The sequence below is a fragment of the Berghia stephanieae genome, chromosome 4 (assembly GCF_034508935.2).
Source record: "Berghia stephanieae isolate SIO BIC M18660-M18661 chromosome 4, UCSD_Bste_1.3, whole genome shotgun sequence".
Classification (NCBI taxonomy): domain Eukaryota; kingdom Metazoa; phylum Mollusca; class Gastropoda; order Nudibranchia; family Aeolidiidae; genus Berghia; species Berghia stephanieae.
Window position 1 is genome coordinate 61312964 of NC_088363.1, and position 17500 is coordinate 61330463.

Consider the following 17500-nt stretch of genomic DNA (forward strand, 5'->3'; position numbering starts at 1 on the left):
CGATATAGGAATAAATTAGAGCACGCGACATCGTGAGTCAAGGAGTGGTCAAAATCACATGCTGGTAGATTGTCATGTCCATGAAGGCAATGTGTCAAGGTTATGCACAAATAGCAGTATCTATTGTTTTACGCTACAGAAAAAATGCCATGGTGCTTACTAATTTATTTGCCAAAAGTCTCTCAGCATTTGGCTGTTGTCCTGAAACATCTTAGATGCCGAACAAGGCACATTTGCTTTGCGTACTCCTGACTGTTTCTGCAACGGTTGCATTTGAATGATGTTGTTATTCTCCAATGGTGATAGAAAGCCACGGCCAGACAGGTCTTGGATCTCTGATAGCAGGTGTCCGATATCTCCGTTTGTTCGTTTTGAAATCCGGACAGAATATCTCTCAGTTTTGGGGGAGATGACTTCCATACTCCGAGGAACCAAATGCCATGCTGACCTCCATATCCCGCCATTACGCCCTCTTCTGTAGTCTGGAAAGCCACGTCCAAGGATTGTATGGATTGCAACTGACTTGTACGTGAGGTATCACCTAATATTGATTGAAGTGATGGGCCGTATTTTGTTAAGTCATGTCCGAGCCCAACTCTTTTACACATCAATGGGGTAGTTGGGAGGAGGAGTGTTGTCGAGAAAGTTACATTGTCTCAGGCGTCTCCAATTTCTGCATTTTGTTTCGATGCAATTTGTTTCATGCAGTCGAGAAACTTCGTTCTAAATATGGCCAAAAGCATTTTATTTGATTCTTGCATTTGGATGAGTGAGATAAGGAAAATGTGAAGAAGGGTGATATTATTTTTAAAGTCTTTATAACGTGCGATGCTTGTATTTTATTATTAGTCATCAGTGTAATATCTTGAAGCATCGAGATTTTGTTTTAATTTGAGCAGAAACCGTTGTTCGAATTACATAGGGCGCCCTTTTTCGAGATTTAGACAAGAAAAAGGACGCTACGATCTAATCGTTGATGCCCTCTCACCTTCAATGGCCTCTGACACGCACTCCCGGAAGTTGGGCCCATATTGGAATGGTGTCAGAAACCCCTGTGATCCGACATTGAAGGCCATTACTGGGGGGACCCGACCCTAAATTCACGGTGTGAGATAAAGAAGAAAAACAAAGTCCATATTGATATTCTTCACTCTTGTAATTTTGTTGTGATGAAGTGACGTAATCCTGAATTTAGCTGTTTCAAACGGTTTTAATCATGCTGTAAGAAATTTAAACTCAAAAGTTCTTTCAGTTACTTTGTAAACATACAACATGGAAGACCCATATTTATCTATTATATATTAATAGAATAGCTCCTATGTGCGGCTATGTTGTCTTGTAGTATGACACTCACTTTCCGATCGGAAGGTCCTGTGTTCGAGGCTCGCTCGCATAGTTGAATACTCGGAAAAGGCTCTTTACTCACATTCTCTCACCGTGCTTAGGTGTAAAATGAGCACCTGGCCGTTAACAGTGTCAAAAAATTGTAATATCGCCTAACAGGCGTTCTACGTGTTTCATGTTGCTGTGGTCAGGGACCCCTTGTAAAGCGCTTTGAGCACGGTTGTGGATATTGCGCTAAATAATATTTCTTTTTTTTTTTAGAATATGGCTTAGCCTTATAGAGGAAATAAGTGTCGATATGTTAGCTGGTAGTTTACTGAAATGTACTAATTCTGTCTGGCAAAACTAAAGAAATAAACTTAATTGACAAACAGTATTTTCAAACACCAGTATTGATAGTCAAATAGAAAGATCATATTTATTCATAATTTCGTTGAAATATCAGGTTTTAGAAGTATAGGCAAGTTGGTTTGAGTTGGAGGGGGGGGGGGGCACATCGGTTTAATATAATACAAAATGAGGGAAACGTTTCCAAGAAATTGAAGAGGATATTTTTTTTCTCAGAATCCAGCAGTGTGATAATCAAGATTCGTGTTTAGGCTGCAGTGCAGGAAAAATAGTGATGGTAGAGATTTGTAGTGAGGTCCAAACTTGTACCTACACAAATCAGCACTCATAAAATGGCCAAAGATAAATAGGTATTAGCTCGGGTTCCCTATTCTGTTCGATGGGGTGATGTTCCACTAGATCAAGGTGATAGATAGCTGATTTGACAATGCCAGGAAATAAAAGAAAGGACTTCTTTAATACTACTAATGTACGACAGTCTACTATGGGTTGTTTTTTTTTTCGTAATGCGGTCGGCCATGCCTGCCATTTGTTAAAAAATCGGGACTCACCTGGAAAATTGAGGATGCACGAAGCAAAGTTCTATCTCCTCCCAAGCATATAACAAAGTCTATCAAATCTGCAGAATCATTACTTTCACCTGAAGAAAAGCAACAACATCAACAACAAAATAACCAATACCGGTCAATGACCCCATCACCTTGGAGATCATGATTCATGAATAAGAAGCTTGAATTATGTGTTCAGTCTATGTTTGAGATAGGAACTAATTTAATTAGATGTCTCTATTAGTTTTGAAAGAAAAAAAGAACTACAAGAATGGTACAACAGGTAGCGTGACACACTTTCCTGGGGTTTTTTTTTTTTTGTTTGTTTTTGTTTAAAACGCGCATGGGCAAAGCAACTTTCCATAATATCAATGGAGATTGTGGCCGACTGCTCTGTTCATCTTAGTTTATTTTAAGTTAAATAAAATATGCCTTTTGCGAGCTTTGCAATACAAGTAATTTTTCATACGATTATAATCAAAATAATTATCTTAATGATGACTATTAGCATTATATTCATATGATTGTAAGGTTATTGAAGCGATATCATGTTAATCTTCCTTTTTTTTTTTTAATCTCTCCTTAACAGAGTTAATCAATCCCCAGGGCCGCCCCTCGACATACGGATCAAGAGATCAATTAGCTATTCAATTAATAGCGCAATGGCTGACAAACCAATTTTCTCTAATTTTACATCCATTGTAAATAGTTATTGTGCTTAATGTTTCTGATTCTTATTATTAGTCTGAGGTTCAAAATTGTTCGACGAATTTGGGGTCATTTCAATCTCTCGATGTGGTGAGAAAATGTTTCTAAATCAAAATGTAAAAATGTAACCAATCACTTGAAAATAGTATTATGTCGAGAAACCTTGGTCGTTAAAAATGGAATTTATAGCCACAAAATATGAAATGTGTGCAAACATTTTTGTTGTTGTTGTTGTTTAAGCAAGAAGACATAACTATAAAAATTCTTGAAGAGCTAAATAGTAAAATGGCATATTTGGAGACCATTATGACTTTAAGTTTACTTTCCGTTATTTCCCTCCCCCCTCCCTCCACAACCCCAACCCCAATCTACCGGGTGGGTTCACGACTGTCCACGATGAATGCTGTTACGAATGGGGACAATCTATATTAACTTTCCTTGTGTCATTGGTCACATTGCAAAATGAGCTCAAAGTGACCCACATAGTGAAAAGTGTTCACAAAGTTTTAAATATCTAACATCACGATTGGTCATTTTTATTCAGCTTGACACATGGGTATGTTTACAACTTCCGTAAATAAATCATCGTGTTTACATTTGTTAAGAAATATCCAATTGTTGGACAGCAACAAATCACGTGATTGTTGACCTGGCTGGACGAAAACATAAAGATCACCGGCTGGTTGAACCTCATAAAATTGCAGTGTGAGACCATTACAAATTTCCTTGGTTTGTTGAGGAGAATGAATACAACATTTTAAAGTGATAAAAACCAAGGTTTCATATTTTTAATCAACGAACCATTAATTTGACTTTTTAGTATCTGGTTCATCCCGACATAATACCGTTTAGAGAAGATTGGTTACAAATATCAGTTAACCTTTTAGTACCAATATGCTAAGATATCATATTATAGGATCTGATGTGAGGACATGTTATGCTTACAAAACTCAAGTTGTGTCATATTACAATATAACTAATTACTGATTTATATGATTCAATGTCAATATAATCATAGCCAGGATTGCTTTCAAACAAAATGTTCATAGTTTCGAAACCATGACACTGTCAATAGAAAAGAAACTTGAAAGACACGTTACTATTATTATGAATAAATAGAAAACATTGAGATTGAGGCAAATTACATATTTACAAAGTAAACAAATATTTGCTTGCCTTTGTATAAATCGGAACAGAATATATTATGTGACAAAGAAACGCAACAACGTTAAAATGTTCATAATGTAATAATCAAGCAGACTGATCTGTGAGAATAGTTCATACCTATTCATATCATCATCATTATCATCATCATCATGATTATCACCACCATCATCATGATCATCATTATCATCAACATTATCATGATCATCATTAAAATCATCATCATCATCATCATTATCATCATCATCATTATTATTATTATTATTATTATTATTATTATATTATTATTAATAATATAATATTATATTAATATTATTATTATTATTATTATTATTATTATTATTATTATTATTATTATTATTATTATTATTATTATTACATATTATTATTATCATCATCATCATCATTATGACAATGATGATGATGGTGGCGGTGATGATGATGGTAATTGTGATGGTGGTAATAGTGATGGTTGTTGTTGTGATGCTTATACTTACAATTCACGAAGGGTATCAACAGCTTCTTTACATCAGCGTAGTCTGTATTCCTGTTTAAATCTGGATCTTTCAGGTCGTCTTGCTCCACATAGACTTTTAACCCAATCTCCTGTAAAGCATAATCAATTTTAACCAGTTAACTGCCGTATTCTGAAAAAATAATTCGTCATTAAAAATTTTGCCAGACAACTCGTTATTTAAATACGAGTTTTTCCACAGTACGGCAGTTAATTGGTTAATAATGGCGGATTTGACACTGAGACAAAAATTCGTCTCGAAAGTGTACTAAATCGGACCAGTGTTATATACATGATCAGACGATACTCTCATCCAATACAGCTGAGACATACGATTTAGAATACTGATAATAATGTTATATTTAAGTTCTATTTCATAGCTTCATTACAAACCCCAATTTGAAGAGCAGACACTTTGTCAAGTGACGAATGCCGATTTGGAGAAGAATAAAGATATGAACAGCATGAGTTAATAACGGTTTATCATTCTTGATTCTCTTACCATTACTTTTGACCTCTGTGCAGTTTCAAATAAGAATGTTAGGCTGTGATCGAAAAAGTATAATATAATGTCGGGCAGTTTGTTGAGTCAGCTCTGAGAAACAAAGAACGTGAGATTTTATATAGGACAATATCCACTGAACGTGCTCAAACAGCCAACAGCAACACGAACAATGTAGAACGAGACATGACTTCAGGCGATATTACTTTTTTTCGACAGAGACAACGCTGTTAACGGCCATGTTCTCATTTTTGACACCAGAGTAGGGTGAGAGAATGTGAGCCAAGAGCTTTTTCCAAGGACGCAACTATGCGCCGAGCGAGGCTCGAACCCAGGACCTTCCGATCCCAAAGCGAATGTCATACTCCTAGACCACACAGCCGTACAAAGAAACGAAGACAGATTATGTTAGCAATGACAAATGCAATCCTACGACTAAACCTAAAAAATTTTTTTTTAAAAAGGAAACGCAGATATCTCTTTTGAAGTGTATGTCAATATATTGAAAAAGTGTGGAGAATGCAATTATGTCATTAATTATATATATATATATATATATAACCACAGGTTGACTCTTGGTTCGCCCCGACATAATATCGTTTTGAAAGGATAATCCCCATGCTTAGAAAAGATAATTATGAATGAAGTTGACGTCACTCGGGGCTTTGTTATTGTTATTGTTTTGTTTTGTTTTTTGGCATCCGCCTTTATGAATAATTCTTACTAAACGGTATTAACCAGACTATAAACGTTTAAAGTTAAACATAGTTTTGTGTGTTGTCCGTTACACTTCCGGGTGGCAATGTTGTGAGCTACTTAGCTAATCACATACTACTATAGTAGCTTTGCAAAACCAACCTTCACAAGCCATGAAGTCATTTTACAAAATGGACCTGTCACATCCCGGTCCGGATGTTTCCTCAACACCAGCACAGACTCCGGAGGATCGGTCCAAAACATTTTCGTTGGCGTAAAGAGACCTGTGGATTAAATGTAAAAGCTGGTAAAAAAAAAAGTATGCCCTTCCGCCACGACATCATAAGATATCGTCGCCTAGGCATTACACGACGGAATAAGATAATTCATTAAACAAGATGTCTGATGTCAACAGGAATCACCCATATTGTCCAAGTGAGCTTGCTCAAGGAAAAACGAAAGCGGGGCTTGAAACCGGGACCTTCCGGGTCACAGTGCAATGCCTTAACCACTCGGCCACTTCGCTTTAAAATTATTTGATACTTGAGCTTGTCTATGGAGCAAAATCTACTAAACGTGCTCAACGCGCTTTACAAGGGGCCCACTAGCCAAAAGCTATATTTAATAAGTCTATAATATTATTGTAAACGCGTATAACAACATTTTACAATATTTTCGACAGACACAATGCTGTTACCAGCCGGGTATTCGACTCATGTTTTACCTGTGTGGTGAGAAAATGTGAGTAAAAGCCCTTTCCCAAAGACTCAACTTTGCGTCGCCCAGAAGAGACTCGAAACAGGGGTCTATGATGAAATATACTCACACTAAGATGACAAAAGAAATGCTAAGGAATTAATATATCTAATTAATGGACATTTCGGATCCATTATTGTATTGCAAGGTAACACAAATATTATACAAGTCGACTCTCTTGTTATAGGTCTATAGATAGTTCGAAGATGACGTCACTCAGGCCTTTGTTATTGTTTTTGCCATCCGCGTTTGTGACTTGTTCTCACTAAACTGTATTAACCAGACTATAAAAGTTCATGGTTACACAGAGTTTGTGTGTTTGTCCGTTATACTTCCGGATGGCAATGTTGTGAACTCCTTTGCCAAGCGCATTCTATCTATAGGAAACACGCGCGCGCACAATACACTTAAAGATAGATAGATAGATAGACGTATAAAGAGAGAGAGAGAGAGAGAGAGAAAGAAAGAAAGAGAGAGAGAGAGATAGTAGAGGAGAGAGAGAGAGAGAGAGAGAGAGAGAGAGAGAGAGAGACGTGTCTCATCAATAACCTCTATTTTGTCTATATCTTAGTTCATTATAATGACTCCTTTAGGATCCAAAGTAATGTGACAATCATTAGTCTCACCATGAATCAAGCTTTGTTTTTATCAAGTGGAAAACTCAATAACTAGAATACTATATACTATAATAATAGTTGATGTGAGTGGAGTCCACCTCCAAACTTGCCTGTTTAGCGTTATTAATACATTTTCATAATCGATTGTCGTGTCCTTAGCACGCATTATATATTTATTTACTCGTATTTGTCTCTCTCTCTCTCTCTCTCTCTCTCTCTCTCTCTATTCTATATTATATATATATATATATATATATATATATATATATATATATATATATATATATAGGAAACAACGTTAGTTTGGAGTTCTCTACGGACATTACTTACAAATGGATTCTGCCGACTGATGAAGTGGGAACACAGAAACGAAATCGTCTTGGCAAGAATAATGTGAGTGAAAATTTACATTTATATATATATTATATATATATATATAATTTTTCTCAAATCTCTAATGTAAATTGTTCAAAATGAAAACACTTTAATAAACATTTAGCTTAGTAATAATATATGAGAGATTGAATTGGACAGAGTAATATAAAAGTGCTGATACGCAGCTTGTTGATTGGGAAATTAATTATCATTTAGGTATCTTTCTATGTTGGAAAAACCACACTATCTAAATATTGGAGTTACGCCCATGGTTAACACATGGGGAAATTGATGATGCGAGATAAAACATTTTGACCATGGGTAAAGTGTGGGAATGCTTTAATAAATTTACATATTGATTAATAAACTTTATCTATTTATTCAACTATTCACTTAATGTTTCTCTTGGTTTTCTCTCTCGCCTACAAAATATGAATATAATTGAATAAATTATTCCGCCATTGCATGAATGGTATCATTGGACCAAATGATAAACAGCATTTCGAATCAGCATGGGGGCCAAAGCAAATAAACTTCATAATAAAGTATGGCTGCCCGAGCCAAAGCACCTTAAACAAAGTAATTGGACTAACGAATCGATGCAAAGTGATAGATTGCTATCACGTTTTGGTAGTTTAGCTACAGCGAGATCAATCAATATATTATCATTACCAAAGAATTACGCATAGTTTTTTTTTTCCCCCACTAAGGTTTAATATTGATGCGTAATGCATTTTGTGGGACTTTTTGGCCCTGCGTTATTGACGCGCTATGCGTTTGGGTAAAATACTAACAACATCCGTCGGACGACTAGAACGTACCAAAACACAAAACTATATGTAACCTTGAATTTTTATAGTTTACTACTACTTACTACTACTTAGATGATACTTACTACTACCTTTCGCGTCTCGACCGAAAGATCGGGTCGCCTTGGCTGTTTCCAGTATTTCCTGTGTGAGGTGTCTCCAATATTGCCGGTCCTCTGCTAGGGTTCTCAGATTTTCAAGGTCCCCTGCCGTTATGAGACTAATGCTTTGTCCAAGTATTGTGAGGTTTTTGTTTAGGATCACAGGGAGTGTTGTGATCGGTCTTCCTCTGAAAAGGTTCCCGTGTTTTTGGAAGTATCCCGACATGGCTTGGTTAGCTGGTATGTTTTTGTCCCTGCGTAGTATGTGACCGAAAAGTTGCCATCGTTGTTGTAAAATGTCAAGGGAGATTGGTCTTTCTTTTGTGATCTTATAGAGTGATTCATTTGAGATCTTTTTTGGGTATTTGATGTCCAGTACCCTTCTTAGCTGTGTGCGATGGAAGGCATCCAGATGTTCTTCTTCGGATTTTGTCAACGCCCAAGTGCCGCAGTTATACAGAAGTACCGGTTTTACAAGAGCACGGTACAGTTTCAGTTTGGTTTTTCTCTTTATTTTGTCACCTCTAATCCATACATTGGTGAGTTTACTGAGTGCGGCGTTTGATAGCTGTTTTCTTCTTTGTACATCCTCAGTGACTCCAATTAGTGAGCCGACTTTCTTTGTTCTTTTCCATTCCTCTTTGTTCCTCGATATTGTTGTAAATTCGGTTTTATTGGCATTGACTTGGAGGTTATATTTCATGAGGGTATTTTGTATGATGTCTATATTTGCTGGTGTTGATCCAATAAAATCGACATCATCTGCATAGGCGATTTCTCTAGGGATTGCATTCTCAATATGAGTCGTTGGTTTTGGAATGACTTTTCGAACTTCTTTCAGAGCGTGTTCTAAGTATATTGTGAACAGAATCGGGCTCAGACTATCTCCTTGGGAGGTCCCGATGTTACTTTCGAACTGCGTCTGTTTTGTGGCCCCGTATATCCTTGGTTGTATCTTTGTGTTTTATAGTTTGATGGATATAATTTAGTGAGAAATAATCACCAAAATGGCTCTCCAAAAATAAAATAAAGAGCTGAGTGACGGCATTTTTGTTCCTACTATAACACTCTTACGTTTGAGTGCACTGAGGACGGCCCAAATTTGAATCTTTGGAAAAGGCTCTTTACTCATATTCTATTACCTCGTGAATTCTGTCGAAAAAGTGTTTATTTGCGCTTTACATGCGTAACTTCTCGTCCTATATGTTAAGTGTTGCTGCTGGCATGTGATCCACTGCATAGCGCTTTGAGCACATTAGTAGAGAGTGCGCCGCATAAATGATATTGGTCCTCTATATACTTTTATGGAGAAGAGCAAGTACCTACTGTTGATTTGTTAAGAACATACGTGCAAGTCAAGCCTTCTGACTTTCCAGTTTTTGACGTAGTGACGACACATAATTGCACTGTTACCATTGTACAACGCCATGCTTTATAAAGGTAATCACCTGTGTCAAAAAGTAGTTAACGTTGTTAGGATACTGGAGGGCCCACTATTTCGATCTTAAGACGTGTATTCCACAAGGTATACATCTAAAATTATACTTGAGATTTTGTATGGTACAATATCCTCTAAACGTGCTCAAAGCGCTCAATAAAGGGTCCCTAATCAACAGAATCATGTTACATGCAGAACGAGACATGACGCCTGTTAGCCGATATTACAATTTTAGCGACAGAGACAACGCTGTGAACGGCCAGGTTCTCATTTACACTCGAGTAAAGTGAGAGAATGTGAGTAAAGAGCCTTTTCCAAGTGTGTCGAGCGAGGCTTGAACCCAGGACCTTCCGATCCGAAGGCGAGTGCCATACTACAAGACCACATAGCTGCACATATGCCTTACCCAAGGGTATAAACCCGAGATTAAATAGTCCGATCACTACCATCCACATGGTTATTGACCACACTTAACTCAGTGCTTGAACTTTTACAAGTTGAGATATTTTAACATAGGACCATCTACGCTATGTCAACTGTATAGTCGGTCACCTTGAACTTGAAATTCATGACTGATTATGTTATCTTTAAAGAGCCTCTAAGTAGATACATGCGGGACATATGCAACCAACGTGCACATATTTACAGGTCTGATAACCGATCACAGCCATGGTCATGATTTTAACATAGTTGCTATGGACAATATTTTGCGTTGATTTGAGAGTATATCCATTACTACAATGAGACCATAACAATTTGGGTTATCAGACCTGCAAATAAGTGTACGTCGAATGCACCCATCACTTAAATATAATATCATGGTGATGTTTTATTGAGCTCAATATCCACTTTATAAAACTAACGCGCTTTACCAAGGGTCCCAAACGACGTGCACATATATGCAGGTCTGATAACCCAATTCCTTATGGGCTCTCAAATAAAGACACAAAATATTGTCCATTACAACAATGTCAAACAAGGCCCATAAGTGGGTTCGGGTGTCAGACCTGCATATATGTGACCGTCGGCCCCAAACCATGACAACACTAAAGATGTAGGACAAGACATGACACCTGTAAAATGCTATCAATTTTTTTTTATGACATCGGCGACGCTTTTACCTCACGTTTACTCTTAATACCTGAGAATAGTGACAGAATGTGAATAAAGATGTTTTTCATTTATCATAATCACTAAAGGTTACATAGGTCAAAAGGCATTTAAATACCCTGTTGTTTGTGCAAATATAAATATATTATATAATACTTAAAACAAACAAAAGAAAATATCAAATTAATGCACGATTAAATACACAAATTCGTGTGTATACTACTATTATGGAAAACAAAAGGTCAACTTAGTGTATTCATAATTTTTCATAATGACTTGTTGGCGCAGTGTGCTTAAAACAGACTAGCGTCTAATCAAAAGGGTAGCAAACAATTATTGCAGGTATTGATTTTTTAAAAAATTATTTATACAAGCCCTTTCCTCCTGTATCTTGCAACCAAGCCTAGTTTATTTTGATTATGGGTTCATCATAACCTCAGCTGATGAATTTCTTATTCTATTAGTCGGAAAAAAAAAGACAACTAGCACCAGTCTTAAGCAGCAGAGAAATTACATTTTACATGCAATTTTAAAAGAACTCTTTGTTCAAATATCGATCGATTGAAATGACCTTCACATTGCCAATAAGTCTCAAACCGGGGACTTTATTTTGGCGAGATGAGGGTCATTGTAATCGATTAATATTTGAAGAACAATTTTTCGGACCATAAGTATTTTTATAGTGTGTATTTTCTTTCTTTTTGGTGTCCAGAGTACGCAGGGATGTCTTTGTGGCCAGCTGTCTCAATTCGTTATTATGGAAGGCGATGTCAAAACGTGAATTCAAAGTTAATATGAATGAATGAATATGACTGCGCTGTCTCTATGGACGCATGCTATGAACAATATGTGTGTTACTTCGAGAATGTCAGTATATTCCTCGTATCCAGTTAGTAATTATATGTTACCATGAATCTCTGTCCACTCCAAGTATTCTTATCTTTTGTGTTTTAAGGCAATTGGATGTTTCCCTGTGTTGTTGAAATCAGTTCTTAAGTTGTTGTTTCTAAATAATATTTGATTTATTTGATAATAATATTTTTAGATCTCGATTCAATGTTGTTGGAAGTGAAGTTGGTGTACGCTCTTGTTATTTAATACGATCAAATATTTTTAAAATTTAAACGACGTTTACATACATGTAGGTCTGCCATCCAAACCCGATTATGGGCCTAGCTTAGCACTGTTATAATGGACAATTGTTGATAGTCATTTTTAAATTAGATTTCCATTATAACAATACGTCCATTATGAATTCGGTTTTCAGAGCTGCAAATAAGGGCACGTCGATTTAAAAGTATTTGCACTCGTCTCAAAGTAGTTGTTGTTTGTTTTGTTTTTTTATGTCTGAGTGAATGTTTTGCTTGAAGCTTCCCATTATATGGCTACAAATATGAATTTGGGCTTAATTTGTATACGCTATAGAGAAGTAAAAAACATACGGTCTCATCGATAGAAAAACGCAAAGTTAAATTCACTTTTTGGATCCGAGTTATCACGACCTCATACCGTTTTGTTTTTGTTGTTTTTTGGACGGTGAGTCACATATTTATTCTCCTTAACAAGGCATATAATCTGAGCTGCTGTTTCATTTTCTTGGCTATAAATTCAGTTTTTTTCCCATCTATAATACCAGGGTGTATTACCATTTGGGGCTTTAAGTCACATTTTTCTACTTCCGTCTAGATTAAAATGTAACACCGTGAAAAAAAGGTCATGCATCATGTCTCAAGGTAAATGTTAAGGATTCATGCGAAAGAATTCGGTTACGCTTAAATTTGAATATAAAGAGGTAAAAAATAAACAAAGCATTTAGAAAAAAATAGCAAGAACTTCCTTATTTATCTTGATCTAATTATTATAGCCTGGAAAGGAACTATTATGTTTAATGTTATTTTTGTTGGAGTTTTATCCCGCTATTTCCCTTTTTTTTTATTTTTTTTTTTTTTTTTTTTTGCTTTATTATTTCTCTTTTTGTTTTTTGGATTTTTGTTTTCCTCTTTTTATTTCCTTTAATTTCTCTGCGTCCGTGTGTGTGTGTGTGTGTGTGTGTGTGTGCGCGCGAGTGTGTGTGAATCTGTGTTTGTTAACTTGTGTGTGTACTATATGCACTTTTATGCTTCATTTTTCTCATTTTCGATTATTTTATCTCTCATTTTAAAAAAACCCCATTATTTTCAGAATTCCATATGATTATCTTGTTTAAAATGTTACCGTTTATACTACCAAGTCGATGCGTCTGTCGTTATTAAAATTATCATCACAATCGTTTTTAAAAGCATTAGATTTCTGATAAAATATGCAAACCTTTAAAATGTATGGAGTAGTTATTTGTTCGCGATTGTTTTACCAAGAAATATTAAGTATTATTGAATATGGAATAAATGTGACGTCACATCTTCTACTTTTCTGATTTCAAAATCCTTAAAAGTGTGTATGTAACCAGTCCTTCGGAGGACTAATAATGTATAGGTTACTTATTGAATTATAAGGTGGCATAGCTATTTTAGTAGCAGGATGTATAGGCAGATTCTTAAGATTACGGGATGTAAAAGAGCGAGGATAGAAGATCGTTATGGACAACCAGCTTATATTTAGAATAGAAAATAAGATGACGTCACTCTGAAACAAGAACATGATTTACACAAGGATTGTAATAAGTTCTCTGGAAGAGTTGTTTTACACTTCCAATGAGATTGGAACCAATGTTTTTGACGTCACACTTTTGTTCCCTATTTCGAAGAGTGTTTTCTGTATTTACATAAAGAGTAACATAGCATAACGTCGAGCTACAGAGCAGCATCTCGAACATGTCATACTTATAGAGATAATAGCGAAACTTATTGAACTGACTAATTCATATCGTATCACCGCTAAAACTTTCTCCCAATATATGAATAACTTTTGATAGAAGAAAGGAGACAAATGAATCATCATCTAACCTTAATTAAAAGCTGTTCTTGGCCTATTTAAAATTTTTAGATTGTGTCTTTTGAAAATCATCTGACATAGGACAACAAATACATGCATTTCATCTTCCTGAATTGACTCTCTCTCTCTCTCTCTCTCTCTCTCTCTCTCTCTCTCTCTCTCTCTCTCTCTCTCTCTCTCTCTCTCTCTCTCTCTCTCTTTTTTTTTTTTTTTTTCATGTATTTATTCATACATATGTAATATATATATATATATATATATATATATATATATATATATATATATATATATATATATATATATATATATATGCGTGTGTGTGTGTGTGTGTGTGTGTGTGTGTGTGCATCTAAATGGAAAATGAGAGTCACTTCCTTTCAATATTTTGAACGACCTCCCGCCTAGCGACGCTTATCTCGCTTTTCATTTAATGTTGAAAAAATTCTAAAATGTGCAATTCTGCAAACATGGCATGACCTGGAATTGTTAAACCCGTATCAGTTTGCACACCAGCACTATCTCAGTGCAAAAGAGGCACTTTTAGTTGCCACGAATTCAGTCGCATAACACATTGACTAAACGCCAGAACACATATTATTATGTTTTGCTTCAATGGTTGGTTGTGCCACCAAAAACATTTATTGTCAAATGGATGTCCTGAAGGTGGTATGATTTCCCAATCCTGTAGATATTATACACAAACCACTGCAGACCAGCTTTTGACATTTTTTAATATATCAAAGAGACAGCAGAAATATTAAACCATCCTCTTGATGGCGTAGAAATAATTCTTGTTAAAGCAATAGTTTAACCCTCTCCTTACCAACTACAGGAAAATCGTCACATTCGTTACGATACAACCAACATTTTTCTTATTCAAATGTCTTTTGTACATCATAAAATTTAAAGAAAATGAACAGTGTGTTGTAGAGTATCTAGATATGTTTTGCTAAAGAAATTATTTATCGCTAGAACTTACTGTTATTGTGTTTACGTGATAAAAAAAAAATTATATTTTTGTGTTAGTTGGGTGTGAAGTTTTGGGGGAAATCATGAAAATGGCTGGTAAGGAGATAGTTAAAAATCATTCGCAACCATCAACATTTAAAAACAAAACATATCTTATACCATGATTTCAGTCTTTTACCATTTGGAAGAAGGTTTGTCAGGTTAAATGCAGGGCCATTAAGTATAAATACACGTTCATTGAACATTTCATACAAGTAAACTAACCAATATATATATATATATATATATATATATATATATATATATATATATACATATATATTCATCATGCTTGATGCTATTTCATAAATAATGTCATAAGTAATGAGGTCATATTAGATAAAGGTTTCATGAGTTTTAATTACTTATTATTACCTGTTATCACAAACATTCGTGAATAGTTTATTTTTGAAAATCAAGGAAAATAAAGTGTATCATGCAGTTGGGGATCGACTGGGGATCGAACCTCAGACCTCCTGATTACCAGTTTGCAGTTAGAATGTTTTGATATAACGTAATGATTTTAGTTGGTTTTTTTAAATATTTTATTAGGGTTTTTTTTTTTTTTTTTTTTTTGGGGGGGGGGGGGGTTGTTTTATTTTTTGTTTGTTTGTTTGTTTGTTTTTTTTTGTTATTTTTTTTTTTTGGGGGGGGGGGTGGTTTTGTTGTTCCTTTTTGTTAATCATATTATATTTATGAAATTCTCAAGCGTCGGAAAATATATTATGACATATCGCCTTAAAAAATGATGTCATAGCAGTACTGTACAGATGTACAGGCGAAATTACATGTTTTTTACGACAGAGACAACGCTGTTAACAGCCAGGTACTCATTTTACTACCGAGTACGGTGAGAGAACGCGAGTAAAGAGCCTTATATTAGGACTCAACTATGCGCTTCTCAGAGTGGGACCCGAACCCCGGACCATTTGAACCAAAGGTGTGTGTGTGTCATACCACAAGACCACATAGCCGCTACTAAATTGAAACAGCGGGTTACGTACTATATTACTGACATCATCGAATACCATTTACTTGACTCGCCTAACCCAGTTTACTTTACGCTTCTTGAAAAAAACAAAAAACAACTCCACTGTTCACAAAGGTAACAAATGGCTTTCGGTTGTTATCAATAATAAAAAAAAACATTCTAAGCCTTGACATTGAAAGTTATTGACCTCGTTTCGGTTTTGTTGATGTTTTATCATTTTAAAAAACACCGGATGTATCTGGGCATATAACATGCAACAACCCAGGTGTGATAAGTTTACTGTGGCAACAGGTCAAGATGAACTGACTAATGGCTTTTTTAAGATACTCCTTTCGTCATGTGCATTTTTATTGTATGAAAAATATAATCTATACTTGAGCTTTGAGCTTTTTTTTTTAGAGCATAATATCCACTCGAAGCGCTTTACAAAGGCGTCCCTGCCCAACAGCAACATTTAACATTTAGGACGGGACATGACGCCTGTAGGCAATGTTATAACTTTTTTTCGGACAGAGACAACACTGTTAACGGCCAGGTACTCATTATACACCTGAGTACGGTGAGAGAATGTGAGTAAAGTGCCTTCTCCAAGGACTCAATTATGCGCCAAGCGAGGCTCGAACCCAGGACCTTCCGATCCGAAAGCGAGTGTCATACCACGAGACCACATAGCCGCACCCGTTCTTGCGGGAAAATAAAGGGTATTAAGAACAAGCATACATCTGTTTTCATCATTATCATATTACGGTATTGTGGAAATTAACTAAGATCGAAACGACTCTTTTGAGCTATCAACGATCAAAATCAGTCCGGTAATAATGTCTGTATAAATGTTATATCTTATATTATTTATTTTTTTTTTTTTTTTGCTTTCCTTTTTTGTGTGTGTTTTTTTTTTTTTTTTTTTATAAAAAAATAATAATAGAAACCCGATTTTCTATGTGGCCATTTGGGAGCCCTGTTTACTGCTCACAACGGCAACAAGTAATTTCGGTTGTTATAAAAAAAAATTCTTAACCTTGACATTGAAAGACATTCAACCTGTTTATATTTTGTAAATGTTTTATTATAAATAAATACCGGATGTGTCTGGGCATCAGGGACGGCTGGTAATAATGGGCAGGGTGGGCAAATACCAGCCTGTTTTTTCAAGTTATATGCTGTATTACCAGGTCCGAAATAATCAAATCTAAATTAGATAATTTCAAAAGTTACTACTTAAAATTGATACTTTGTACTGAAATCAATTTGTGTGTATTTTTGATAGATTGCGAATCACCATGCATCCCGTAATACATAAACCAGGATACGCTCCTGTTCTTTTTATCACCCCCCCCCCCCCCCCCCCCAACCACTCCACTCCACTCCGCCCACATCGTCATCTCATCGTCACGTCGCCTGACGGTGATTTTGCTGTCTGGCCTCTCTAGTACTAGGTCGGGCTAATTCAAATGAGCCCACCTTATTAACCAGTGTACACTAAATAGAGATTTTGGCAAACGAACTTTTTCTTATTTATTGCCTTACTTGTGCTGGGAAG

The 17500-nt window shown here is 35.6% G+C and overlaps 1 protein-coding gene across 1 annotated transcript in view; it reads right to left on the reverse strand.

Annotated features, from left to right (window-relative positions):
• The window catches only part of LOC144970956 (NAD kinase-like), a 32538-nt gene that overhangs the window by 8102 nt on the left and 6936 nt on the right, over positions 1-17500 (reverse strand). Inside the window, exons 2-5 of the mRNA XM_078911170.1 lie at positions 5987-6108; positions 4610-4718; positions 2244-2332; positions 989-1094 (exon numbers count right to left, since the gene is read on the reverse strand). Of these exons, the coding sequence (XP_078767296.1) occupies positions 989-1094; positions 2244-2332; positions 4610-4718; positions 5987-6088 (406 nt within the window). The 5' untranslated portion in view covers positions 6089-6108. The remainder of the gene's footprint in view (positions 1-988; positions 1095-2243; positions 2333-4609; positions 4719-5986; positions 6109-17500) is intronic.